Source organism: Capra hircus, chromosome 11 (genome assembly GCF_001704415.2).
Source record: "Capra hircus breed San Clemente chromosome 11, ASM170441v1, whole genome shotgun sequence".
Lineage (NCBI taxonomy): Eukaryota > Metazoa > Chordata > Mammalia > Artiodactyla > Bovidae > Capra > Capra hircus.
In genome coordinates, this window is record NC_030818.1 from 95,018,778 (window position 1) to 95,045,264 (window position 26,487).

The 26,487-nt window shown below is 59.9% G+C and overlaps 1 protein-coding gene and 1 long non-coding RNA gene across 2 annotated transcripts in view; both read right to left on the reverse strand.

Moving 5' to 3' along the window:
• LOC108637122 lies at positions 285-13,565 on the reverse strand. Its single transcript, XR_001918758.1, has 3 exons — positions 12,119-13,565; positions 5,111-5,211; positions 285-297 (listed from the first exon to the last, which is right to left on the reverse strand). It is a non-coding gene; the product is annotated as an uncharacterized LOC108637122 (long non-coding RNA).
• Positions 14,868-26,487, reverse strand: part of NR5A1 (nuclear receptor subfamily 5 group A member 1) — a 28,623-nt gene continuing 17,003 nt past the window's right edge. The window contains exons 5-7 of the mRNA XM_018055751.1: positions 25,242-25,361; positions 23,254-23,401; positions 14,868-16,658 (exon numbers count right to left, since the gene is read on the reverse strand). Coding sequence (XP_017911240.1) covers positions 16,411-16,658; positions 23,254-23,401; positions 25,242-25,361 — 516 coding nt within the window. The 3' untranslated portion in view covers positions 14,868-16,410. The remainder of the gene's footprint in view (positions 16,659-23,253; positions 23,402-25,241; positions 25,362-26,487) is intronic.

Here is a 26,487-nt window from a genome sequence, read left to right on the forward strand (position 1 = left end):
TGGGAAACAGAGACCCAGGGAGGAGCAGTGACTTGCCCAAGGTCATATAACTGGATAGAGGCAGGGCAACGAGAGAGGCCAGGGTTTGTGGAAAGGCTTCCCCCTGCCCCCACCCCCATGGGCAGCCCATCTCAAGAGCCCTCTGTCCCCTACTCACCCCAAGCCCAGACTCAGGGGGCTCCTGGGCCACCACTGGCTGCTCCGTGACTGCCATGTACCAGGGCTCGACCGCCTGCTTCTGCAACCACAGCACCAACTTTGCCGTCCTGTTGCAGGTGTATGACGTCCAGGTGAGTGCTGGGGAGGGGGGAAGGGGAAGGTGATGTAGGACCGAGTTTTAAAGGGTAAACAATAGTTGAATAGGAAGGCATGCCAAGCAGAGGGCCACCTGAGCAAAGGCTGAGTCAAAGTTACTCAGTCGTGTCCAACTCTTTGCAACCCCTGGGCTATACAGTCCATGGAATTTTCCAGGCCAGAATACTGGAGTGGGTAGCCTTTCCCTTCTCCGGGGGATCTTCCCAACCCAGGGATCGAAACCAGGTCTCCCGCATTGCAGATGGATTCTTTACTAGCTGAGCCACCAGGGAAGCACGCGGAGGCTAGAAATGGCAGACCAGTTATGTTCCAGAACTTCGATGAGTCTGGGGCTTTCAGTGCAATGTCTGTGGTGGGGGGGGTGGAGGTAGGCAAGATCACACAGACCTGGAATGCCAGGCTCATACGCTTGGATGGTGCTCCTGTTGCAGAGGATGTGTGGAAGGGGGTGAAGCATGTTTGCATGAGGGAGCCTGGGGTGCCAGGAGTGAGGCTGGGGTGGTGACAGAGGGGAAAGGAGAAGGGAGGGGCCCTGGACCAGGGAGCAGTGGGGAGACCAGGAGACTGGGCTGAGGGAGAGGGGGTCCAGGGCCACTAGAAGGTGAGGGACTCAGTTCTGCAGAGGCTCAGGTGGGCAATAGATTTGGGGGACCACAGGTCTGGGGTCCGTGGGGCCGGTGACCTAGTGCTCGGGGCAGGATGGGTCTCAGCTGGAAACAAGAGCTGATATGTAAAGCCATGGCCGAGATGCAGTTGGACTTGAAGGAGCTTCGGCCACGGCAGGCCTCTGATAGGTCCCAGCATTTATAGACTGGGGGTGGGGGAAGCCAGATTCCAGGAGGTGGGCTGGCTGGAGCCAGAAAGGGACTCAGTGGTCACTCACCAAGAGATTGAGTGAGGTGGGCCTGAGCCCTGGAATGCTGGGGTCATTTGGCGTGTTGGGGAGCACACTAGAAAAACATGCCATCTGATGCAGTTTTCCTGTAAAAACAGAGTGTGGACCTTTGACACATCGTAAGTAATTCGTGCCAGCTCCGTACTCCCGCTCAGCAGGTGGTCGTCACATGCTGTCTCCTCCCCACGGGTGTGTCGGCCACTTGCCGTCCAGTACTGAGAAATCGGTGAAAGCCGGCCCCTGCCCCACCCCTGTTTAGGGAGAGCCAGCAGAGGAGGACAGGCAAATGCTCATTATTAAGCGCCCGCTGTGTGCGGGCCTGTGGGTTGGGGGTGGGTATGGGGCGATGGGTGTTGTTCTGGAAGTGGCCGGCGGGGCGGGTGAGGCCTGGTCCCGTCAGCACAGGGTGACGGCGGGCTCCTGCCTCCGAGGTCTCTGTCCCTCCTCAGAGAGGCCCTGAGGAGGAGTCGCTGCTGAGGACGCTCTCGTTTGTGGGCTGTGGCGTGTCCTTCTGTACCCTCTCCACCACCTTCCTGCTCTTCCTGGCAGCTGGGTAAGGCGAGCTCACCACCTGCTGTGGCACCCTGGACCCACCCCGCCCCTTGCCAGCCAGCCTCCACATCCCTCCTTGGGAGGGCACTGGGAGGGCACTGGGAGGGCACTGGGAGGGCACCCACCCTTGGTCCAGGTAGACCCCGTTCCAGGGCCCTCCCCTGGGGCTGTGGGCCTGCGGAGCCGCCCTCTCTGCCTTCATCAGCCAGCTCACCTGGACGCGGGTGGGGCTGGGGCTGATGGGGTGGGGGTTGGTGGTGGTGTCCCCGTTACCACCTCCCCTGTCTGTCCAGGGTCCCCAAATCAGAACGGGCCACGGTCCACAAGAACCTCACCTTCTCCCTGGCCTCCGCCGAGGGCTTCCTCATGGCCAGCGAATGGGCAAAGGCCAACAAGGTGGGCAACCAGCAAGGGGGGGCTTGTGAGCTCAGGGATGGCTGGGAAAACACCTTCAGCCTTTTCTGGGTTGGCCCCCGCACCTCCCCCCGTCCTGCCCCCCCGCCCCATGTCTGCACCCGGCTCCCTTTCCAGGGAGCAGTAGGCCTAGAGAGGAAAACCTGAACGTTGGAGCTGGGCCCGGGGCGCTGCCTGGGGACCTCACCCACGCAAACTGCTTTGGGTTGGCAATGCCAGGCGTGGACAGGGGACCCAGGGCGGACCACACCCATAACTGGCCTCAGTGGGGATCGCCCACCCTCCCGTCCAGGTGGCCTGCATGGCCGTCACAGCTGTGATGCACCTTCTCTTTCTGGTCGCCTTCTTCTGGATGTTGGTGGAGGGGCTGCTACTGTGGAGCAAGGTGGTGGCTGTGAGCATGCGCCCGGGCCCTCGGATGCCACTCTACTATGCCACGGGCTGGGGTGAGGGCCCTCTGCCCCTCACTCTTGTTCTGTTCCCCTCGACCCTGCCTTGCATGGCCTCCGTTATGTCCAACACCCAACACCCCATGCCCACCACCGTCCCACACTCATCTTTTTCACCAGCACCCAGCCCCACCCGGCACCCAGCACCCGTGTCTTGACACAAACTCAGCTCCATCAACCTCCAACTCTACCCAACTCCAGTTCTTAATCCTCCTCCACTTCAACCACCTCCTGGCCCCCAGCACCGCCTCCCTAATCTGGGACCAGCTAAGCCCATGACAGTCACCTGCCTCCAACTCTGCTGATTCTCAGCCCTAAGGCCTTGACTCTGTCTCAGCTCTTCCACTTCCCAACCCCTCAGGGCTCCAGTGCCACCCACAAGTATCAAGCCCACCCAAACCCACTCCTGGATCACCCAGTGCCGCCAGTACACCCGCTACTGTGGGACGTCTGGGGGCTGCAGCTCGGGACGGGGGCTGGCTCCCAGGGAGGACAAAAGGGGTGGCGTGGTCCTGAGGTCGCTTCTTATTCCCCTAGGTGTGCCTGTGGCCATCGTGGCCATCACCCTGGCCATGTCCCCGCATGACTACGTGGCCACTGGGCACTGCTGGCTCAGCGTGCACACAGACGCCATCTGGGCCTTTGTGGGGCCCGTGCTCTTCGTGCTGACCGTGAGCAGAGAGGCCCGGGGGTCCTGCTGGGGAGGGATAGGTCGGGGGAGGGGGAGCCCCTTCTGCGCTCTGACACCAGATCTCCAGGCCAACACCTGCATCCTGGTCCGTGTGGTGATTGTCACCGTGTCCAGTGCCCGCCGCCGCGCCCGCATGCTGAGCCCGCAGCCCTGCAGGCAGCAGCAGCTCAGGATCCAGATGTGGTGAGAGCCCAGCCTGGGGGAGTCAGAAAGAGGCGGGGGAGGCAGGTGTGAGCACGTGTGAGGCCAGGGTGGGCGTGTGTGTGGCCGTGTGCGCTCATGAGTGCAAGGCTATAGATGGGTGTGTGTGTGCAACATGTCCATGCTGTGTGTGCACACGTGCTCATGCGTGTGGATGGTAATGGGGCCTGTGTGTGTATGAGGGGCGGTGTAGACACCAGCCACTGTCCTGGGGACTCACCATCCACAGAAGGCACTGCCTCTGGTGGAGACAGGTGGAGGCAACCCCTAAATGAGGCAGGCTCTAGAAGTTCAGGTTCAGAGTGAGAGTCTAGGTCTCCACCCCCGCTGGAACCCCATCACTCTATGGGACCATATCCTGCTGGAGGGGCCACACCCCCAGACCCCAGGCCTTCCTCTTTGCCATTCTACCCTCTGCCAAGGGAAGGGCAACCCAAGCCAGTGGAGCCTTGAGAAGCATGGTCACCCCCCGGGGGGCCTTGAGGAGGGGGAAGAGGATCTGCCATGGGGCAGATCCATGCCCCCGGACCCACTGCCCAGGCCTCAGCCCTCCCCCTGGACAGCTGCCACTCCCTTCCCTTGAGCCAGGCTTGGGATGAGCCAGGCTTGGGACTGGGATCCCACCTTCCTAGCTCCACCACCCCTACTCCCTCCCACTCTGGGGGTCTGAGCTTTCTAGCTTCACCCAAGGCCTGAGCCGCGGTCCCCGGTCTGCAGCTCTGGCCCCTCTCCAGACGCTTGCCCAGGACTGCCCTCCCCAGAACCCTGCGGGGACCCCCCTGGCCCCTGGCCTCCCCCAGCCCAGTTTCTGTCCTGCAGGGCCACGGTGAAGCCGGTGTTGGTCCTGCTGCCCATCCTGGGCCTGACCTGGCTGGTGGGTGTGCTGGTGCACCTCAGCCCGGCCTGGGCCTACGCCGCCGTGGGCCTCAATTCCCTGCAGGTACCTCCGGGCCCTGGGCCACACGCAAGGTCCGCGGGCATGGCGGGCTGGCCAGGGGGCTGGGGAGGGAGTATCCTCTCTCTCGTGGTTGTCACCAAGGCAGTGGGGACACTGCTGGGGGGAGGACGGGCAAGAGGGGACTGGGTCAAACCTCCAATCAAACAGCAGAACCAATTTTGTGGCCCGTTAGACAGTTGAGGAAGCTGAGGCCCAGGAGGAGCCTCAAGGGCGCAGCAGAAGTCCCAGCCTCCAGGCTGTGCTCAAGCCACTTCAGGCCTTGGCAGGAAGCTGAGGAGGGGGGAGGTGGGGGCCTCTCCCCTTGGGGTCTGCGGGTGGCCTATGTGGGGCAGCAGGAGCTACTCCATCGGTGAAAACAGCAGTTTAGAAAAGGTGTTGCTTGGAAGGATTTGACCCACGTAAAGGAAGCAGTGCCATGGGGCTGCATAAACCCCACTGTGGACCCTTCAGGTCACGTGTCCTGGAGCCACGGGAGTGGCTCAGACCAGGCACGTGTCCTCAGGAGTTTGCAGACCTATGGGGACTCGGGCATGGACACAAGCAGCCTCCACCCAGGGGACTGAGTAAGCGCTGGGAGGGAGGTCAGTCCAAGGAGAGCCCACCCTGCCCCTCGGCCGCCCTGATGCCTCCAGCACCTCTTCCTGTGGTCCGCGCCAAGCGCTCCCGGGTCCTGGTCCATGCTATCGTCTCCCCGTGGGCCTTGGGGACTCGCCGCCCTCTGCCGACAGGCGTGGGACTGGAGAAAGGAAAAACAGAGGTGGTGGGGGAAGCAGCAGACAGCTCGGGAAGGATGGGGGGCACGTCCGGAGTGGGGCCGGGAGAGTGAAGGAAACCTGGGGTTCCCACACTCTTCGCAAAAAAGCATGGCTCCCGCAGACGTGGCGGGGCTGAGCAGCTGGGGACACAGATGGACACAGAGAAGCCTTTTTTCCAAGCCTTGCACTCCCAGAGCTCCACAGGCTGGAATCCCAGCTCGGCCCACTTAACAGAGAGACCCTGCCCAGGTCTCTCCACCCTGCCTCAGAGTGGGGAGGGCAGCAGCTTCCTGTTGCTATGGCAACTACTCCAGCTCCATCCCTGTCCGTGGCCCTCAGGCGGGCGGACCTGCAGCCACAGGGCCAGAGCCGCCCTCACAGCCCTCTCCGCCTCCCTCTCAGGGCAGGTCCCTTCCTCTCTCGGTGTCTCATTACTTCGTCTCTGAGTTTGCCCTGAGATTCCTTCTCTATCTCACGGGCTCTGTCTCTGCCGCAGTCTCCTCTCCCTGTCCCTTCTCCTCTGGTGTGGGTCTTACCTGGCTCTTCCTGGACCTCTCTCTACGTCTCCCCTTCCGTTGCGCTCTGACCCCGTCTCCTGCCCCCTTCCCCTGCCTCTCCCTCTCTCTGAGGGTCACTCCTCTTGCCCCCCGCCCCCAGCCAGCCTCAGACCTTCAGGTCTGGTGAAAGGAGAGGAGAAAGGCTGTCTCATGAGGGGTCAGAAGGCATGAGACCTGAGCCCGCTCTGATGTTCCCGTGACCATCTCAGGGCAGCTCCCAAGTCGGCTCAGAGCCACGTTCTCTGAGTCCTTCCTGGATGCTTCCCTCTCCAGGCCTGGCCTTTCCCTCTCCTCTCTCTTCCGTCATACCTGCTGTTTCTCCATGTCGTACTCTCCCTGCTCAACCTCCAGCCTCATCGCTTTCTCACTCTGTCTTGGGGCATAAACTGGGCAGGACCTGCCCCAGGTGGCCAGGGAGCGGGGATGGGGCTGGAGAGATTGAGATCTGCCCGGCCTCAGTTATTTGCTCTTGGGGGTGACTTGTTTCTGTCTGGCCTCTCTGCCAGGTTTTGTGCTAGAAGAGCAGAGCCTCAGTCCTGTGACAGGTTGGGGCTCACACCTTCCCTGCCAGAGGGTCTTGTTGGGAGGCCTAGACAAGTGGAGACAGGCCTCAGTTTCTACATCTGTATAAAGGGAATCATAATCTCCACCTCATGAGATCACTGTTGGGTTCCATTGAGATGATATTTGCAAAGGGCAAAGCATAACCTGGTGCAAGATGGTTTCATTCAGCCATTCAGCATGTCCTTCCCCAGTGCCTCCCCTGTGCCTGCGCTGGGCTGCGTGCTGAGACCGTGGTGGGGCACAGGATCAAAGAAACCACCCTCGGAGGTCTCAGCCTGAGGGCGCAGACAGACACCAAAGCCACACAACTGCAGTACAGTGCAACTGAGACTGAGAGGCACGAGGGGCAGTCGGGGTCGTATGGGGAGGCAGGGTGGGCATTCCCTGGAGGCAGTGGTGCTCAGCGAATGCCTGAATGCTGCATGGAGAGAGGGGAATAAAGTTTTAAGTTAGGGGAGCACAGTGAAATCAGATGGAGGGAGACATGGGGTCGGGGGAGCTGGTGAGAAGTGGGGCAGGAAGGAACACGGGGGCCAGACCATGCAGGGTCCCCAGAGCTGGTGTGAGAAGCTCAGACTTCCACCCAGGCCTTGGAGGATGTTAGATAGGTTGCTGGTGTGGTTGGATTGGCATGAATGTTTGGGTGTGAGGAGTGGCGCTAGTGGTAAAGAACCTGTCTGCCAATGCAGGAGACACAGGTTCGACCCCTGGGTTGGGAAGATTCCCTAGAGGAGGGCATGGCAACCCACTCTAGTATTCTTGACTGGAGAATCCCATGGACAGAGGAGCCTGGTGGGCTACAGTCCATGGGCTCGCAAAGCAACTTAGCACAAGGACTGAGTCAAAGGAGATGGGATGGGGGCGCCGTGCGGAGAGCTGCAGGGAGAGCACTGGCTGGGTGTGGGGGGCTGGGAGCCCCCATGGTCTGGATTAGGGGCAGCGTTGGGGCTGGTAGCGACCCATTTGGTGCCTGGGAGCTGTGGAGAGTAGTAGGGCTTTGGGGCTCCAGTTCTCAACCCTGGGAAGCTAGAGGGCCTCAAGGAACCCCACATCCCCTCACCTGTGTCCCCTTGTCTGAGCCTCAGGGGAGGAACTGTTGCCTTTTGTATCGTCCAGGTGGAAGGTGAGGGAGTCCCTAAGCTCCACCAGCCACCTGCGGGTGGAGGCCCACACTTAGGCCTGGGACACATTGCTCTGTCCCCACCCCTGGCCCCAGGACCCTCTCCATCAAATGGGGAGAACAAACCTCCCTCCAACCCGCGCCATGGAGCTGCTGGGAGGGTCAAGCACGCTGACCCTGCCTGGTGAGGGGCCAGGGCTTTGTAGTCCTCGAGTGTGTGGGGAGGAGCTGGCTGTGACTCAGCCTTCACACACAGCAGGAGGCAAGTCCTGGCCGCATCCGACTTCCCAGATGAAGAAACAGAGGCTCAGAGAGGCATTCAGCTAGAGGAAAGCTGAGCGCCGAAGAACTGATGCTTTTAAACTGTGGTGTTGGAGAAGACTCTTGAGTCCCTTGGACTGCAAGGAGATCCAACCAGTCCATCCTAGAGGAGATCAGTCCTGGGTGTTCACTGGAAGGACTGATGTTGAAGCTGAAACTCCAGTACTGTGGCCACCTGATGAGAAGAGCTGACTCATTTGAAAAGACGCTGATGCTGGGAGGGATTGGGGGCAGGAGGAGAAGGGGATGACAGAAGATGAGATGGCTGGATGGCATCACCGACTCGATGGACATGAGTTCGAGTGAACTCCGGGAGTTGGTGATGGACAGGGAGGCCTGGCGTGCTGCAGTCCATGGGGTCGAAAAGAGTCGGACATGACTGAGCTGAACTCAACAGTCAGAATGCAGTGGGGTCCCTGTCCCGGTCTGCTGTCCTGGACCTCATTTAGCCTTGGAGCTTCAGGCGGTGGTGAGGCCATGAGGCAGGGCAGGTCAGGATGGGGTGTGGAGGGATAGAGGGCAGAGAGGCTGCCTGGTGACCCGAGTCTGAAGGCTTGGGATCCGGCAGGGCCGGGCCCTCCTGGTTCTGCTGTGGAATGCCACAACTGCCCGCTCACCATCGCGGGGTGGCAGACAGGGCAGGCTGTGTTCACCGGCCAGTGTCTCTAAATGTCTCTGGGGCTGCCTGTGCTGTGGTGCCAGGCCAGGCAGTGGGAGATGGGGGCCTCCCAGGCGGTCACCCACCCTCACCCTGGGTCTGTCCCCAGGGCCCGTACATCTTCCTGGTCTATGCCGCCTACAATGGAGAGGTGAGTCCGAGGACCCTGGCTGCTGCTGGGGTGGGATGTGGATGGGGGCGGGTAGGGCTTACTTGTAGGGGGCTCTGCACCCAGCCCGTGGGGGTTGGGGAAGGGTCCCAGCCCTGCCCCTGCCCCATCCTCCAGGTCCGGAGCGCCCTGCAGAGGATGACTGAGAAGAAGGCAGCAGAGGCATTCACGGTGGGCAGGCCTGGGGACCAAGGGGCGGGAGGTCCCAGCGCTGGCAGGGATCCCAGCACTGATGCCCCTTCCTTTCAGGCTCGCTCCAGTCCCACGGGCCCAGGGTTCCACTCTAGACCCTCATGTCCCTGGGAAGTGGCCAGGGACGACCCCGGAGTCTTGGCTCCACCCCAGAGACATCTGGCTCTTAGAGGTAAGACCACAGCACCCTCCAGTCACTAGGTGCTAGTCACTCCCCAGTGCTCAGGCCTAGCATCTGAAAGACAAGGAGACGGGCCCGGGGAATTCTGTGACTGCAGGGCCTGGGGCGCGGCTTATAAAAGGCTCCTTTCCTCCTGCCACTCCACCACCAGGCAACAGGGGTCCCTGGTGCCCAGCCCAGAGGCAGAGCTTGCCAGAGTCGCCCTCCCTGGGTCTCCATGCAGAAGAGGTGTAGGGGGTTCCTGAAGGCAGGTAGATGGATGGGGTTCGGAGCCCTGAGACGGGGCATGGGTTGAATGACTTCAGACAGGGCGTCAGGCCAGGAATTGGTGTCCCAGCTCCTACTTCCCCTGCTGTGCGCCTTTGGGCAAGTTAGTTTCCCTCTCTGGGTCCTGGTTTCTTCAGCGCTAATCTACAAGGTGAATTTTTGAGTGGATTCTTAATAAATGAGGTCCCTGTTCAGGGTAGGGGAGCGGAGAGAGACAGCTTCCTGCCTCAGTCTCCTACAGGTTTGCCTGTTCAAGTGTCTTCCCCCTTCTAGGAACCCACGGCCCCAGAATCCCCACAACCTTCTCCTCCATTGCAGAACCCGAGAAACCGGTGAGGCTGGGTCAAGGGTGGCAGGGCTCAACCAAGGGGCTGGCAGCCGTGACCGGAAGGGTTAGGGAAACCACAGGGACCAGCATGGGACTGGGGTGGGGGATTCTCCTGGGGACCCAGGGGCCCTCCTCTGTCAACTACTGGACTGAAGGGTGCTGGGAGCAGCCGGCAGAACCTGAGTGCCAAGGCCCCCAGGGGTGGAGGAGTCATCTCCAAGGTAGCCAAGGGCCCCCAGAGCCAGAGGAGCGGAAGGAGACAGGGACTACCCCCTGATGGACCTCCTTTGTCCTCAGGCTGTGGAGCTGACAGCATTCAAGGCTTCAGGTATGGCTCCCACACCCCGGGTGGGGTGGCCCCCTTGTTCCCTTGGTGCCCCGACAGTCCCTCAGCCCCACTGTGCGGAAATGGAAGTGATTTGAGAAGCGACCCCACACGGCCTCCCACAGTTTGAGAGGCTCTTCCTGTCTCATTCTGCTCCTTGTTGGCGCCTAAAATTCCCCCACTAGCGCCCGGTGGGCTCGGCCAGTGCTCTGGGGAGAGGCTTTCCTAGGGAGTAAGGTTGGGACCCCTTCCCAGGCCAGTGCTGCCGGGACAGCAGGGAACCGGGGCCTGCCTTCCTCTGTGCACCCCACGCCCGCCGCCCCACCTCACCCACTCTCAGCGCTCTGGCCAGATGCCTGGTGGTCTGAGAGTTCTTGCAAGCCCAACGAGGAGCAAGTGCTTTCCCCAAGGCCTCAGTTTCCCCACTGGACAGCTGATGGGGACGTGATGGGGTGAGGGGTGGGGACCTGTGGGTAGCAGGGCAGGGCCGGGGCCACCTGCTCAAGGAGCACTCATCCTGGCCAAGGGAAGACTCGGGGACCGCGGTCCCTGGCAGCCCCTCTAAGCCCGAGTTCCCACAGTCTTGAACCGGAGACAAGCCTCTGAGGGGCCAACTCAGCACTGCCCGGCCTCCGAAAGCCCAGGGTTCTTTCCAGCCAGGGCCAGAGGCAGGTCTATGGAGCTCTCGGTGGGGCTGAGCTCTGTGCTAAACCTAGGAGCTCTGGTGGCTCCTTTCATGAGGTGACTGCGGAAAACAGGGGTGTGGTCACCCTCCCTCTGTGCTGCTCAGAACGCTGAGGCACAGAGAGGAGCCCTTGACGAGCCAGGGGAGGACACTGAGGCAGCAGGAGTCACGTGGGGGTAAGCCTAGGCCATCTGAGCCTGGGTCTGTATGACCCCAAACTCCTTCCTAGCCGACCTGCGTCCAGGCGGATGTCCCAGTCCTTCCGTGTCTCAGCTTCCCCTTCTGCAAAATGGGCTGGAGGCGCCCCCTGCAGGCCTGCCGGGAGGGCGCAGGCGTCCTGCAGATGGGGGGCGTGCCGAGCAGGCAGAAAGGCACCCCCCACTCTACCCTCCCCACCCATCACCCCGCTACACACCTCGGCTCCCAGCCCCCCAGCACCCGCCCCCGCAGGCGCAGCGTCTGTGGGAACAAGAGAGCGGCAGAGGCGCCTCTGCGCTCAAGTGACAGCGCCTTTGTCTCCGCTGAATGGGTGCGTTGCTAAGGCCCCTCGTAGCAACGGAGCCACTTCCACCTCGGCCTCGGAGGGACCCCCATCCCGCTCCGCCCTCCAGATGCCCTAGGGCCCCCCACCCCACCACACGACCCACTCAGGTGGCCCGAGCAAGAGGTTCAGGGAAGTGAAGGCTGCCTGCTGGATGTCCCTCCCAGGCCTGCCCCCGCCCCTCCCGAAAGCGCCTGCCGCCCCCCCGCCACACACACACCCCGCACCCCGGCATTGCAGGTGTTCTCCGGAGGGAGAAACTGAGGCTTGGAGAGAGGCTGAGGGAGACTGCCAGGGTCACCCAGGCCAGAATCCCACCCAAAGTCTCCCCCCAGCCTCAGTTCCCAGCCCTCTCCCCATCTTGGAAGGGTGGGTCCCCATCTTGGTTCTCTGCCAGCCCAACCCACAGGGTACACTTGCCTCCTAGGTTTCTAGAGACAGCGCATGGGGACTTTCCTGCAAGCTCCCCCTGGGGACCTCTGAAAGCCCACTGGGGGCTCCTGCCCACCTGTGTGTGGACCACCACCCTCTCCCACGGCCTCAGCCTCTCCCCTCTGCCAGGGGAACCCCTGGCCCCGGAGCTCCCACTTACCCCGCCAGGTACCACAGCTCTGTCCCCAGCTTTCTGTCCATGACCGCCCCTCCTGCCCCGAAGTTCTGACAGCCCCTCTGGTAATAAACGGTACTGTAGTGACCTCTCCTTCTCTGGGGTCACCCTGGCCTGGGGAGGCAGACAGGACGCCAGGCTCCCTGGGAGGAGGGTGGAACAGGCTACTGCTTTGATTTTGGGACTCAAGATGGACCCAATTTCACCATCAGGGTAGGTGTGGCCAACACTAATTAGCACCTACTGTGTACCTGGCTGGTGCTGAGCCTCAAACCACTTCAGAGTTACAGGTCCTTACTTCAGCCCTGAGACCACCATCACCCCTATTGTACAGAGAACTCTGACGCTCAGGGAAGATCTCCATGACTCATACCTGGGTCTCCTAGGCTGGGTGACATACAGGTGAGGGGTGGCAGTTGCTGTGAGTGGGAGCCATCCAGGCAGCCTGCTCAGAGGAAGCACCAGGGCAGGTGGGGTGGCTTCAGGTCAGATGTGTCAGGGCTGTGAGAGGACCCCCAACTCGGAATCCGGCTATGGGACTAGTCTTGGCATCACTGATTCTGTGGCCTCAGGCAAGATTCTCTTCTGAGGCCCAGTCTCCTCTTGGGCGGAGCCAGTTTCAGAGCGAAGGTGAGCTGGAATGGTGAGGGCTTGGCACCTGGGTGGGCCCCAAGGTAGGGGCCAGGTGAAGGAGAGGCCCAGGGTCTGGTCTTGGGGTGCAAGGCTGTTAACAGCATCCTGCTGACCTCAGCTTGACTCTAGCACTTCTTGGGCCAGAGGCCATGGCGCAGTTAAGGGGCATCAGAGCATCCGCTGGTTGGAAGTGGGGAGGCAGCCACTCCCGATGCAGGTGAGTGGAGGTGAGGCGGGGCTGCATGAGAAGAAGGCCAAGACCCAGCAAGGTACAAGCTGCACCCACTTCCCTCTGTGACCTCAGGGTCACTTTCATCCTGGGCCCTGCCTGCATCAAGTCTGAGATAAAAATCTATTCAGGGTGTAGTTAACCCACCACACGACACAGGGGTCTGGGTATTTCATTCTGGGGCTGTGGGGTTGAACTCCTGGAAGTCTAGTCCATCATCTGCAGAATGGGGGGCATCAGACCCACTCCGCAGGGACATGGAGCCATCCTGTGTGTTAGCCCCAGTGCCCGGCACGGAAGGCACTCAGGAATAGTTGGCCGTTGCCAAAGAAGGATGTGACGGAGAGCGTGGGCACACGGACCCTGCAGCTCAGGGGCGGTGATGTCTAAGGTCCCAAAGGTCCCAGGCAGAGAGAGAAGACAGCAGCCTCGGTGGGGAGGAGTGTAGTTCCTGCCTGCCCAGGGAGGATCCAGCAGGACCCCAGGAGGAGTGGCGGGCCGGGCATCACTGCTGAGGTTCACCACCAGGGCACTCAGCCCTGGCCTGTTAGGCAGAGCCTGCTGCCCACTACTGTGAGAAAGGAGTGAAGGGGCCGGACCCTGGAGGGGCAGCAAGAGGGTGGCACTGAACTGGACGGGGCATCTGGTAGCCCCTACTGCCTGTATTTGCAGTATCTTGACTCTTCACTCACCTCCAGAGGGCCTCTGCCTCCCTGCAAACTAATCGAATGGGTTGGGATGGGGGGGGGGGCGGTCATGGCTGGGGACCAAGGAGTCCTTTCCAGTCTCCCCACCCCCTGCTCCACTTCCTCCCGCCAACACATTGTCTTCGCTCTTTAGCCAAAATAACCTCTTAGCTCTTCAAGGGCTTCCCTCATAGATCAGTTGGTAAGGAATCTGCCTGCAATGCAGGAGACCCTGGTTCGATTCCTGGGTTGGGAAGATCTGCTGCAGAAGGGATAGGCTACCCACTCCAGTATTCTTGGGCTTCTCTTATGGCCCAGCTGTTTATGAATCTGCCTGCAGTGCGGGCAGGTAACCTTTGCAGGGTGGAACTGGGTTCGATCCCTGGGTTGGGAAGATCCCCTGGAGAAGAGAAAGGCTATCCACTTCACTTAGGTCCCCAGACACTGCTGGTTGACACCCCTCCATCCTTATGCTCACACTGTTCCTTCTGCCTGGACTGCCCCCAACTCCTGTCAAGCTGGCAAACCCCTGGACATCCTTCAAAACCCAGTTTGGAGGACACCTCTGCTGTGAAGACTTCCTGTCCCCCCAGGAGCAGAATCAACCATTTTGTTATCTTGTGCAGTATCACATCAGATTATCTGATTAAGACAATCTCCCCTACAAGACCAAACATTCCCCAGGGGCAGGAACCAGGGTATCTACTTCAGGGTATCTGAAGGTGCTACTGCCAAGGTGTCTGCCTCAGGCTGGCTCGCCCTAAAAGAAGTGCTTTTTCCTAATCTGTCCAGAGGCATGGGTGGAGCAGGAGTGACTGGGAGTAAATTAGGATGGAAGCTTGCATCTGTGGTTGGCCTTTCTCAGTGTATGACCTTGGAGAGGACAACTCATCTTAGTTTCCTCATCTGTAATCTGGGGCTGCCACCTACCAAAGTGACTGTGAAGAGCGGATGGGACTGGACAAATGGACAAGGCAGATGAAGTCTTGGAAGGGCGCTTGGAGCAGACCGGAGGAAGCAGTCCTCAGAGGGGGGCCTTGCTCACTTTGCCACCAGGTGGCTTGGATTGGGGGGAGTCGGGGAATCAGTGAGAGGGGCCAGGCCCAGGGCCTGTGGGCGGCCACTGGCAGACAGAAAGGGCCAGCGCCCTGAAGGCAGGTGGGCCCCAGCAGGTGGCCGGCTAAAGTCCCTTGCCCTCTTCTGAATTATAACCCCTGCCTCCCGGGGCTCCTGGAGGAACAGTGAAATGACGGGTGGCACTCAGTGGATGCTCACTAAATGACTGTTCCATCCTGCCCAGGATGGCAGCTGAGATGCACACCAGGGTGGAACTGAGGCTGAGGCTCTGGAAAGCCCAAGCCTCTCCCAGGCCTCCCAGGGTTAGCAGGGACCCAGGGATGAGGTGGGGCCCCAGTAGTGCCTGTATCCCCCTCCGCAGCCCCCTAAACCCCATCTTGCCTCCCCCAGGTTTTGAACCAAAGGTTACCTGGGTATCGCCTTCATCCCATTTGGAGCACGGCCCTGCCCTAGATAACCCAAGCCTATTTGGGAGGCTCTGCTTTGGCCCCAGAATGTAAATAGGCAAAAGTAGCTGGAAACTAATTGCAAAATTTATTCCAGGGCTGCAAGGGTTGAGGGGTTCTTAAGGGCACTTCTCATTTGGGGGCTGCGGGATCGCCAGCCTGGCCAGGGGCACATGTTTCAGAAGAGAGGGGCGGCAACTGAGACAGGGTGCTGGAAGGCAGGGGCAGGGATGCCCAGCGATCTGCAACTGGGCAAGCTCAGCACAAGCTGCAACAGCATCGTGAAAGCAGGACAGACCATGGACACCCGGCCTGGAGACAGAGGACACTGAGGCCTCTCCCTGGTGCCTGGCCCTGGAGAGGGTCTTTCGGGTTGTAGGAGAGGAGTTGAGGTCCAGCTTCAAAGGTGTGCAAAAAGGAACCCAATGGGATGGGGCCAGTGAAAGATGGTTCATTAGCAATGTCCCTGATCTGAAGCCCCGTACACTCTCCCCCCAAGATCACCCTGATTCCCACCCACAGAGACTCTGAGCTCCCCACAGGCCATGCTGCTGTCCACCTAGTGAGGTAGGGGGACAGTCTCTTCTCTGGATTGGAGTGGGGGCTCAGGAATAATGACCCAGCACCACCCCTGGGGTACTTGGTATGAGGGTGTCTGGAGAGAAACCATGGGCTGTCCTTGGTGTTAGTACCCCTAGTCTCAGACCTCAGATCTGTCCCCTGCCCCTCCACATACATACCTTTCAAGGAGCATCTAAATTAAAATCAAAAAACAAAACAAACTTCTTGACTACAGCCTTGCAGATAAATACCAGCCAGGAGGGCCAACTGTGAACAGGGCTAGAATGCCGATTGTGCCAAACCAAACTTCTCTGGCGGGAGAGGGTTAGAAAGATGATTGTAGCAAAACGCTTTTCAGATAACAACGTGTCAAAGTTCTCCCCTGCAGACGTCAGTTGGGGCAGAGGGTTTAGGGAGGAGGTCTTTTTGTCCTAACCAGTCTCCCAGTGTCCTCCAGGGCCCAACAGTCCCTTGCCTAAGTTTGCAAACTCTGTTCTCCTTAGTTTACAAAACAGAGGGCTTCCCTCCTGGTCTCCAGGAGGGGGTCTGGAGACCCACTCCTCTCCCGCCCACTTATGTCCACTCGACCTCTCTCTGCCTCTGCTCCCAGGAGAGGACGAAGGGATGACCTCTGACTCAAGGGACATTGAGGCCCACCAGGGAATCCGAACCTCCTCCCTGGGCCTGGGATCCAGACTCCAGGACAGACAGCTGGGAGCAGGGGGAGGGAAGGAGTGGCTAGCAGCCACCTCCTTGGGGCACTCTGAGTGGCAGGCCAGTGCCAGCGGTGAATGGGGACCACCTGCCCTCAGCCAGGCCCTGCTCACCCTCGCCCACCCCAAACACGGGGCTTCCGAGAGCTGAGGGGCAGCGGCCTACGTGGTGGGGTCCTGGGCCAGCGTAATAAAAGTAAACCACCTAGAGGCCGTGGGGCGCAGCGCCCAGCCCCTGGCCCCGGCCCGGCCCCCTCCCCGGCGCTGGCCCGGCCCCGCCCCTCGCCCCGGCCCGGCCCCGCCCCCGCGCTGGCCCGGGCTCAAGTCTGCTTGGCCTGCAGCATCTCGATGAGCAGGTTGTTTCGGGGCATCTCGTTGCCCAGGTGTTTGTGGTACAGGTACTCCTTGGCCTGCATGCTCAGCGCCCGCACCTCCACCAGGCACAGCAGCAGCTGCTGGAACTTGTCCCCGCAGTGCGGGTAGTGGCACAGGGTGTAGTCGAGCAGGGCGGCGTTGGCCTTCTCCTGAGCTTCCTTCACCAGGCTGTGATTGTTCAGGAACTTCACATCTGCAGAGGGAGGGGCCGGTCACCAGTCCCGTCACATCACCCACCCCGCCGCTGGCTTCACCCACACCAGCGTCCCTGCGATCACCAGAGACGTGGGCACTGCCATCGTCAACCGCGAACCACAGTCTCCCCATCTCCGACACGGCGCCATGCCCGCGGTTGGCGGACACCGGCACCAGCATCCCTGGTTTCCACGCACGTGGTCCCTGCCGCCGTCAACTACCAAACCACGGTCGTTCCTGCCACCACCAGGGTTGCCGTCACCATCGACACCTTGGTTGAACGCCACCACCGGCAGCAGTCACCGCCGCTGACACCCCTGTGGTTGTCACACACTAGGCCACCGCCGGCCACCCAGCCACAAGCACCTGTCACCGCCGCTGCCGCCACTGTCATCGCGCCCACCGGGACCATCGCCAACCTCCCCTGGTACATTCTCGGACCTGTTTTTGAACCTCTCGATTTCTTCACTAGCAAAGCGGAGCAACAATAGCCTCTCCTTCAGTAGACGGTTGTGAGAGTCCAGGGAGCCGCCATCCAGAGAGGGCTCAGAGGAACGAGCATCCGGCACTTTCCCGAGGCTCCCCAGGTTACTGTCACTGTTACTCCTCCTCTCCCCATGTCCATGGCCAACACCATGCCCCAAGGTCAAAACCATCCTGTTGCCGTTGTCTCCAGGGAGTGACCATCCGCATCAGCACCCCACCACCATCATCACTGTCGCCCATCAGCACCATCCCGAGAGGCGAGCTGTGAGTGGAGGGGTCCCATCCACTGTTCCAGACAGTGGCAGGCACACTTTTGATCCACCTTCTGGCCAATCAAGAGGCTCCAGCACCCCAAGGAAATTCTCTCAAGGGGCCATGGGGAGGGGCCCTTGGATGCTCACCGCAACAGTATTTACAGTGATGGGGAGGTGGCCTGGATGGCCGGGCGGGGGCTACATCCCCGGGAGTCCTGTGCAGTAGACAGAAGTAATGGGGCAGACACAGCGGTGAGCAAATGGACAAACCCTTAAAAGCCTGGGGCTGAGGGGGGCGGAGGGGAAACAGAATAAAAACAAAAAAGGGAGATTCAGAATGAGATCTATAAGGGAACACCATCTTTGCTGTTGTTTAGTCGCTAAGTCGTGTCTGATTCTTTTGTGACCCCACGGACTGTATTCCACCAGGCTCCTCTGTCCACGGGATTTTTCCAGGCAAGAATACTGGAGTGGGTTGCCATTTCCCTTTCCAAGGGATCTTCCTGACCCAGGGGTCCAACCCGTGTCTCCTGCATTAGCAGGTGGATTCTTTACTGCTGAGCCACGGGGGAAGCCCAAACACCATCTACATAACTTAAAAATGCTCGCAAAGGACTTCCCCAGTGGCCCAGTGGTTAAGACTCTGAGCTACCAACGGAGAGGCATGAGTTCGATCCCTGGTTGGGGAACTAAGAGCCCACATGCCGCCCAGTGCAGCCGAAAACAACAACAAAAACCAAAGCAATAAAAAATGCTCGCACAGAAAACACGGACATTGTGCAAGAACAGGGACAAAACATAAAGGGACACTTGCCGATGGGAGGGAGCGGCGTGTGGCTGGGTAGCTCTGTGTGGACCAGGGACAAAGGAGTGTGGTCAGTGCATCCTCTGCCCAGAGGCCCAGTGAGGAGACAAAAATTAAGTTTCTCCAGTGTGAAATGGATGGTGGTTGAAATCCCAGCCCCACTGCTTAGAACTGGTGGCCCGCGCCCTATCCTCTCCTGACCTGAAGGCCTTCGTCCTCTATGGAAGGGGCCACGCCCACCAGGAGGCAGCGGAAGCTGCACAGGTGCCTGGCCCCCAGGGTGCCCACAGAGGGCCAGTTTCCTGTCACAGGAGCCCCCCTCAGCTCCTGGGCAGCATCTTCAGCTGGTGCCCTGCCTAGGGGCTACCGGTCAGCAGGAACCCACAGACCCTGTCTGCATCCCTGAGTCCTAGCCCCATCTGGCCTGGGATGCGGTGGCCTGTGTTTCAGAAAACAGTCGTCCATCCACTTCCCCTCAGCTCCCACCGCTCACAGCCCTGCCGCTGCACGGGAGTCTGGAGCCCAGCATGCGCAGCCCTTGGCCCTTCTAATCCCTCTTAACACCCGCTGCGCCAGGAGGGCTGGATGCTCCTGGCAACCCTGATCCCCAGCCGCCCCCAGCGTGCCCGTCGAGGCCTGTGTTGTCCAAAGTCGGATTTAGGGAAATCTGAGCTGGACCTCGGGCGTATGGCAGGATCTGGGCACTCCCCCGCTCCAATCTTTCCCCCATGATATTCCCCTCCCTTCATACACTAAGTGAGCCAGGGTCATGTTCTTCCTGGCCTCCCCAGAATTACCATTAGCCCATAAGGCACCTTTGTGCCAGTTATACAGAGGGTTCCCCGTACCCACAGAAAGACAGCTTGGTGAGGGGCATGCAGGCTGGGTTTCAGGCTCTACCTTTCCCCTGTCTAGGTGCCCTTGTTCAGTTAAACAACCTGTCCAACTGTACATAACTGTTCCCTAGCCTGGTCCTCTCCAGACTCACTCAAAGGTCATGGGAAGTCTCCCCACCTAACTAGCCTCCCTGGGGGCAAGAGGTGCCTACCAGTCCCATCCAATTCCCAATCTCTTTCCAACCCCATCTACCTTCAATCCCTACCATCCGCTGGGCTGGGCAATTCTCCAGTTTGTCTTCTGACAATTTACAATAGGAGGCTGGGGGTCCAGAGAAGGGTAGGGACCAGCTCAAGGCCACACAGAAGGCAAGGGGCCCAGAGGAAACAGGGGAGGGTGCGGGAAGGACCAACCAAGATGCTGCAGTAGAGGCAGGAGTGGGAGGGGGCTGGAAGGACCGGAGCCCCGGCTTTACCAGGATTTACTGTTCCCAGCAGCAGTGTGACAGGGACAGCAGGGCGGAGCACAGGTGGGGAGCTGCAGACAAGGACAGCTTTCAGGGACACACCCCTGCTGGCAGCTCAGCGGGCTGGAGACACCCACTGCCCCCCCCCCCGAGGTGGACTGCAGGGCTGGGGGAGGGAGGCACGGCCACTAATTGAGCCCCAGCCACCACAGTGCAAGACAGGAAAGTCGTTTTCCCAGCACCCGCCGCACCTTCCCTGCCCACCTCCATCAGCTAATCCCTACAGACAGGAAGGCAGGCAGGAAAGGGTGTGAGCGTGCCTGGAGCACACAGTCGATACCAGAGCCGGGACTCGAACCCAGATCTTTCTGGCTCCAAAGCACTATGGGTAAGCAGGGGCAGGGTCGGGCCTGGACACGGGTTCCTGGGGGATTAGATGACATGATGCCCTCATGTTCCATCCAACCCAGGAGTCCGGTCCAAGGACCACCCAGCCTGGGGTCCTTGGTTTCCCCAGGGAGACTTCTGGACTCCCCCTTGGAGGGGAGCATGATCAAGTCATGCCCCTCCGCCCAGCCGCCCTCTAAAGGGACTGCTGTGAAGATTCTCCGGGATGACCATGTGACAGAGCCTGCATCCCCTGGGACAACACACCCTTCCTCCCTTAGAGGCAGGAGTCACAGAAACCTGAAGGTGTCCCCTGCTGTGTCGGGGACTCAAATCCCAGCTCACCAGCTGGGTGACCGGGGGCAAGTCTCTTCCCCAGTCTGAGCCTCAGTCTCCCATCATCTGCACAATGGGGGCAAATTCAACTCTGCGTCTCAGGGCACCCAAGAGCTGGACCTCATCTGCTGTCCAGCTATGGGTCCTGAGCCGCTAAAGGTTGGAGATGGGCCTGCTCAGCAGTCCTGGGGTGGGTGGGTGGGTGGGGGAGCTGGGAGATATCACCCCCACCTCCGAGAGCAGCCCGCTAGCTCCACGGAGCCGGGGGCCCCCAGGTTCTCAGAAAAGCCCCCTTTTCACGGTTTAATTGAATATTTGAATAATCCTTTCATTCCAGCGAGGCATAAAGAATGTTGTCCCAATAGCAGTGACTCAGGCAGGCGCCCCCGCGCACAATGGCCCCTCGAGTGGGGCTGCTATTCAGGCCGCCTTTTGTTGGCGCGAGCAGTGGGTAAATTGCAAACGCTTAAGGGAATGCTGCTGCCGCCGCCTCAATGCAAGTCAGGAAATCGAATGTTAGGTCAATCCATTAAGCTTCGATTAAGTCCTCTGCAGAACAATGCCAGCCGGGCCCATCTTCATAAACACCGTGATTGCCAGGAGAGAGGCACTAATTTTAATTAAACCTCCTTACCTGCCTTCGCGCCTGCCTGAGCCGGCTATTTAGACACCAAATGGCACCCTTCTGTGGAGGCAGGCGAGAAGGGGCAGCTGGGTGGAGGGGCAGGGTGGGAGGGCGGGGTGGCCGGGGTGGGGGGACAGTCATCACACGGGTTCAAGCTGAGCAGCTCAGGGAGGCACTGCCCTGGGGTGATGCTCAGCACGCCAGCTGAAGGGCGATGGGCAAGTGGCCACCCCTCTCTTGGGCCCCAGTTCCCTTGGGGACCCCGGTCTGGCGGTCTGGGTGGGATCTTGGGAGTAGCCCCCTTCCACCTTCCAGACTCAGGGCAAATCATGCACCTCATCTTGCCCAGATTGTATCTGCTTCTCCTAGCCCCATGTCCAACCTCTGGCAGGGTTCTGGGCTGCCACAGGCATCCTTTTCCTATGCTGCAGTCAGAAGGACCTTTCCAAAATGCAAACTAGATCATGATTCTCCCTGCTGCAGATCCTTCCCAAGGGAAGCTTCAAGGTACTGGCCTGGCCTTCAAGGCCTTGCCCAGCTTGGCCCCTGCCCACCTCTCCAGCCTCCTCTTCACCCTCTCCCTGCCCCACAGTTACAACCGAGCTGTTAGGATTCTCCCCATCCCTCTGCACCAGCTACTCCTTCAGTCTGGAATGCCGTTGCTGCTGCTTGCTTTGTTTCTCCCAGAATACTCCTGCTCGTACAGCAAGGCCCAGCGCAGAGGGCCCTCCTCCAGGCAGATTTCCCCAGTATCCCAGCTGTCGCTGGTCTCTCCTCTTGGGCCCGTCCTGCTCACTCTGGACTGCTCAGACTCCTCTCCTAACCCGGAACCTGTCAGTCAGCAGCCTCTGTAGCTCCCCTGGCTTCCTCCCACTGTGCGCCCAGGAGCTCAGAAAAGCCTGGGTCATAGGCCTTCTCCCCTCACAGCCCCAACATTCTGGCCCCCACCCGGAGGGTCACTGTCATGACCCAGGTCACTCCCCCCAAAGACAAGGCACAGTGTGAGATAAAGATGGAGAGAGACTTGTTCATGCATTCACTTCCTTCCCTAGCTTGCACTGTTAGAGGAAAGATCCTGCCCCCACCCTCTGCCATGGTTGTCTCCTACCAAGCTCTATAGCCCTGCAGACAAGCCTCCTCCAGCTACCAACCTGTTGTGCCAGAGTCCAGCCTAGGCACCCAGGCCCATGACCACAGCCTGAGCACAGGGCTTCCCCCAGTCAGTACTCCACTAATCACCCTACTCCCAGCCATTATCTTACGCTCTGCTTCCCCAACTGCCCGGACTCTTGGGCAGGCACACACTTGCCAGACTGTGACTATGATGTCATTTCCCACAAAGACAACATCTCCATCCTGCCCTCTCTCCAGGTGACAAGGCATTCACTGCCCTCTCTTCCAACCTTTCATCCCATCTATACCTCTGCTAAAAGATGTATTCCCCTAGCAAACTCCACTCATCCTCCAATTCCCTGTTCAGATGTCCCCTTCCAGGAAGCCTTCCAAGCAGATCCCTTGCTCCCCATTCCGGATTCCCCATCTCTTTGTCTCAGCCCTGATGGTGCTGTGCAAAGGCCTCTCCCAGACTGGGAGCTGCCTGAGAGCGGGGCACAGCATTTCTCGGCACAAGGAGGGCACTGGACATAGCTTGCTGGATGAAGGAGGACAGAGGGAGGCTGACTTGATGAGAACCCAGAAGCAGGGTGGAGACGTGAGTGGCACAGGCTGGGCCAGGATCAGAAGGGCACAAGGAGGCAGACACCAGACACTTGTGGAGCTGGAAGAACAGGTGGCCTGGATGCCCTCCGCCCCTGCCCGGCTTTTTTTTTCCTCCTTGGCACTTACCACAGTCTTCCAGGTAACACATTTTACTAGTCATTTCACTAATTTGTATAGTTTACTAATCATATTATGCTTGTTGTCTCGGCTTCCCTTGAAGACAAGGATTTGGGTTGAATGAATGATTGGGCAAAGGGGCCTCAAAGACACCTCTGGAGCAGGGAATCAGGAAAAGCAGGGAACCTCAGGATGGGAACCATGGATCAGAAGCTCTTGAAATCACACGGGCATTTTCTAGGGGTGGCCTGGGCACTTCCCTAAGGCTTTCAGCCAAGAATTTACCAAATTCTCAGGGGACGTCCTTATCCCATAAAGGGCAAGTCTTAGACCTCATCCTGGCCCTCTGTCCTCCTACACAGAGAAACTCAGGCCCAGAGAGGAATCAGGCCCTGGATCAGGTCCCCTCAGAGCTTTCTTCACGAAGAGAGGGGTCCTGGCCTCTCCCAGGACGCCCATCAGGGAACCGCCCCACCTTGGGGTCTCTCTGCCAGCCGCACCTCCACCCCACCACCTGCCATCCCCCTGACCCCCAGGCCAGGCCTCGCTCAGCCCACTCACCGAGGCTGAAGAGAATGAGGAACTTGAGGCAGACGAACTCCTGGCGATCCAGCTGCAGCGCGTGCAGCTGCAGCACCAACTCCTGCGCCCGAAGCACCAGGCTGTGCAGCAGGGAGCCCGCCTGGGCGGCCACCGTGGTCAGCTCCACCTGGGCGGGCACAGGGCAGGGTCAGGGCCGCGAGGGAAGGGCGTGGGAGGGCGTGCAGGGCAGGCACTGGTCGGAGGCCCGGGGTCAGGGGTGCCCTGCCTAGGGGCGGAGCCGGGTGGGAAGGCCTCTCCTCAACTCCCCGCCCCCCCACCCCCAGCTCTGCTCCCTGCATGGAGCCAAGACCCCCCACCCCACGCAGCAGAGCAGACATCGGGCAGATGGGTGCAGAGGGAGAGCTGAAGGGTCCTTCACGCGCAAACAGCGGCCGCCGGCTCCTGCGGTGCAGCACCACTCACTCCCGCGGCGCAGGGAGTGCCACCTTGTGCTGGGTGTGGGGCGAGGGCAGGGCAGCTCTGCCCGGGAACACGTGGATGCGGCCCCATGGCTGCCCCGGGGCCGCACGGGGACACCTGGACGGGGGACGTGGCCACACCTCAGCTCGCATTCACACACGTGCAGGGACACACTCACGAGGCGTGAACACACACACACACCCCCTCTTAAGGTCGCATCACAGGGTAACACGCACATGTCCACGCATCCGTGTATACGTTCCCACTGACATGGGGACGGGCAGGTCTCAACATCCCCCCACTTATGTGTGTGGAGATATCTGCACGATAAAATACAGGTGCAGGGCACACACACGGTCCCACGGCCTCAGAGCCGAACACCCACCTGTTGGCAGGGGCCAACGCTCCTGCCTCGCACTCACTTCACGTGCACTCACGGGCGGCCTCAAATTTACCCCGTTACGACCAGCTTTCTGCTGGCCGTGGATGGCCTGAGGCACTCAGGTGAGGACAGAGGATGAAGACAAAGGGCTTGGGGTGGAGATAGGGGGTGGGGAGCAGGGCCGTAGTCTCCGATCTCCACCCCACCCCCACTCCAAGCACCTCTGAAACCCACTCCCCCTCTTGTATCCACGCCCCCCACACACACCAGGAGTGATGCTCCCTCCATAGGTTAGACCCTGGGCATCAGCCTCCCTTTCCTTCCTTCTCCTTCCCTCCATTTTCCCTCCACCCTGTCTCAGCCCCTCTTTGAATCGTGCCCTCCCAGGTCCCAAGTGTTCTGAGCAGTGGGTGACTACCTTTGTTTCCTCTTCACCACCCATCCTGCCATTTCCTCAAATACAACCTGGCTGTGAACTTCCCCACTTAAAACTCTTCTGATGCTCCCTGTTTGATTTCAGGAGACAACCCAACCCCACCATGTCTCCCATCCTGGGGTCCCTACTTTTCCCACTCTATGAGTGCCCAAATTCTGACTCTGAGCTCTTTGGGGCCCAGACCCCTTTGCCCATCCATCCATCCATTCAGGATTTAGAACCTGCAAGCCCCTAGCCAGCCCTCCAGCTTTATCTCGTACCTCATCTCAGCCCCACAGGGCGCCTCCCCTCCAGACCCTCCTCCCAGCGGCCCCCGAAGCTCCACAGTCCTAACCTGCCTCTCTGAGCTTGGCTCACGCCATCTCCTCTGCATGTGTGGAGGTGGGGACTGTCCCGCCACCTCTGTCGCTGCCCGACCAGCCCTTATTCACTCTCTCACTACTCAGTGCCACCACCACCTCCTCCCAGAGCCTTCCAGACCCTCCCCGCAGCTCTGAGCTGCTCCCCAAGAACAGGGCTCCCAGGGGCTGGCTCCTCTCCAGGTCAAAGCTAGGGCTGGTCAGAGGGAGGTCGGGCTGGTGGGCATCCTGCGAAGCTGGGGAAAAAGGGCTGATATTCAGCGGTGTCTAGGGCCAGCCCTGAAGAGGCCTGGGATCTGTTCTGGGCCCAGAATTCTGGAAGGGCATGGTTGGTGGGGGTTGGGCGGGGGGCACAGTAGGGTCTGGTCACCTCCTGCCCGGTGACCAGCAGGATGCTGCTCTCCTTGCCATGCTGAATCTGACGGTAGATGTGGTCAAACACCAGCAGCTCACTCCAGCAGTTCTGCAGCAGTGTCATCTGGTCGGCCACCTGCGAGGAAGAGGCACACCGGGGTCCGGGGCCCAGGGTCCCGTCCCGCTGAGCACCCTCCCCTCCCCTTCCCCCCGTTCAGACGCTCAACGGCGCACGTGACCCGGGCAAGTTGCCCAGCCTCTGTGTCCAGGCTGCCCATCTGTCTTCCTCATCAAAGTAAGGTACAGGTCTGGCAAAATAATAAGAGGGTCCAGTGGAGGCCCGCTAGACTTGGCTGGGCCTGGCTGCAGACCATGGCTCTGCCTCTTACAAGCTGTATGACCTTAAGCAAATTCTGTCACCTCTGTGGGCCTCGGTTTTCTCATCTGGAAAGTGGGCAAAGTATTAGAAGGTGGTCCAGCACATATTAAGCCCTCAGTAAATGTTAGCGAATAATGTCCACCGAAACGATTTGTGAAGGATTCCTTCAAATGCAAGAGGAAATTAGTGTTAATTTTTCATTGTGCCCATTTGGCTTGTGGTCACATCTCTAGCAGCCTCAACCGCTCCAAAAGGAGCCGTGTCAGAGGGCTTCCCCTGGGTCTTGTGCAGAACCTTTAAGCTCAAGCCTGCCTGCAGCCCAGGGAATGAGCAGGTGGCTGGCAAGGGCCTACATCGGAAGGAGGAACAGAAGGGTGCACAGGGTTGATTCTAGTCCCTAGGCTGTCCTCGGGGGCACTCAGTGTGAGGGCAGAGACAGTCTTCCAGCATGGTGATCGCCACACTCTAGCCTGACAGTGACTAGTGGGACTCAGGACCATGGGATGCCAGAGCCAGAAGGGGCCTCGGGGCACCCCCGGCCTAAACTATTACCAGATGAAGAATCTGCCACTCAGAGAGGGCAAGGGACTCTCCAGGAATCAGAGAGAAACAGAGCCAGGCCAGGGCCACGGCCGGCATTCTCGGCCCACAGCTCACAGCAGTGACAATTGAACCCTTCTGGGTGTTCAGAACGGTCCTGGGTGCAGTGTGTCATCCTGGGAGCACACAGGGCAGACTCCAGTCCTTCTCAGCATCTGTGGCTCATGGACCAGCCACCATCTATCCAGTAGGCACTCCCCGGGCACCTTCCTGGGCCATGCCCTGCAGTGAATGCAAACTACAACATGTAGTCATGTTGTTACAGCTCCGCAAGTGTTTGTGG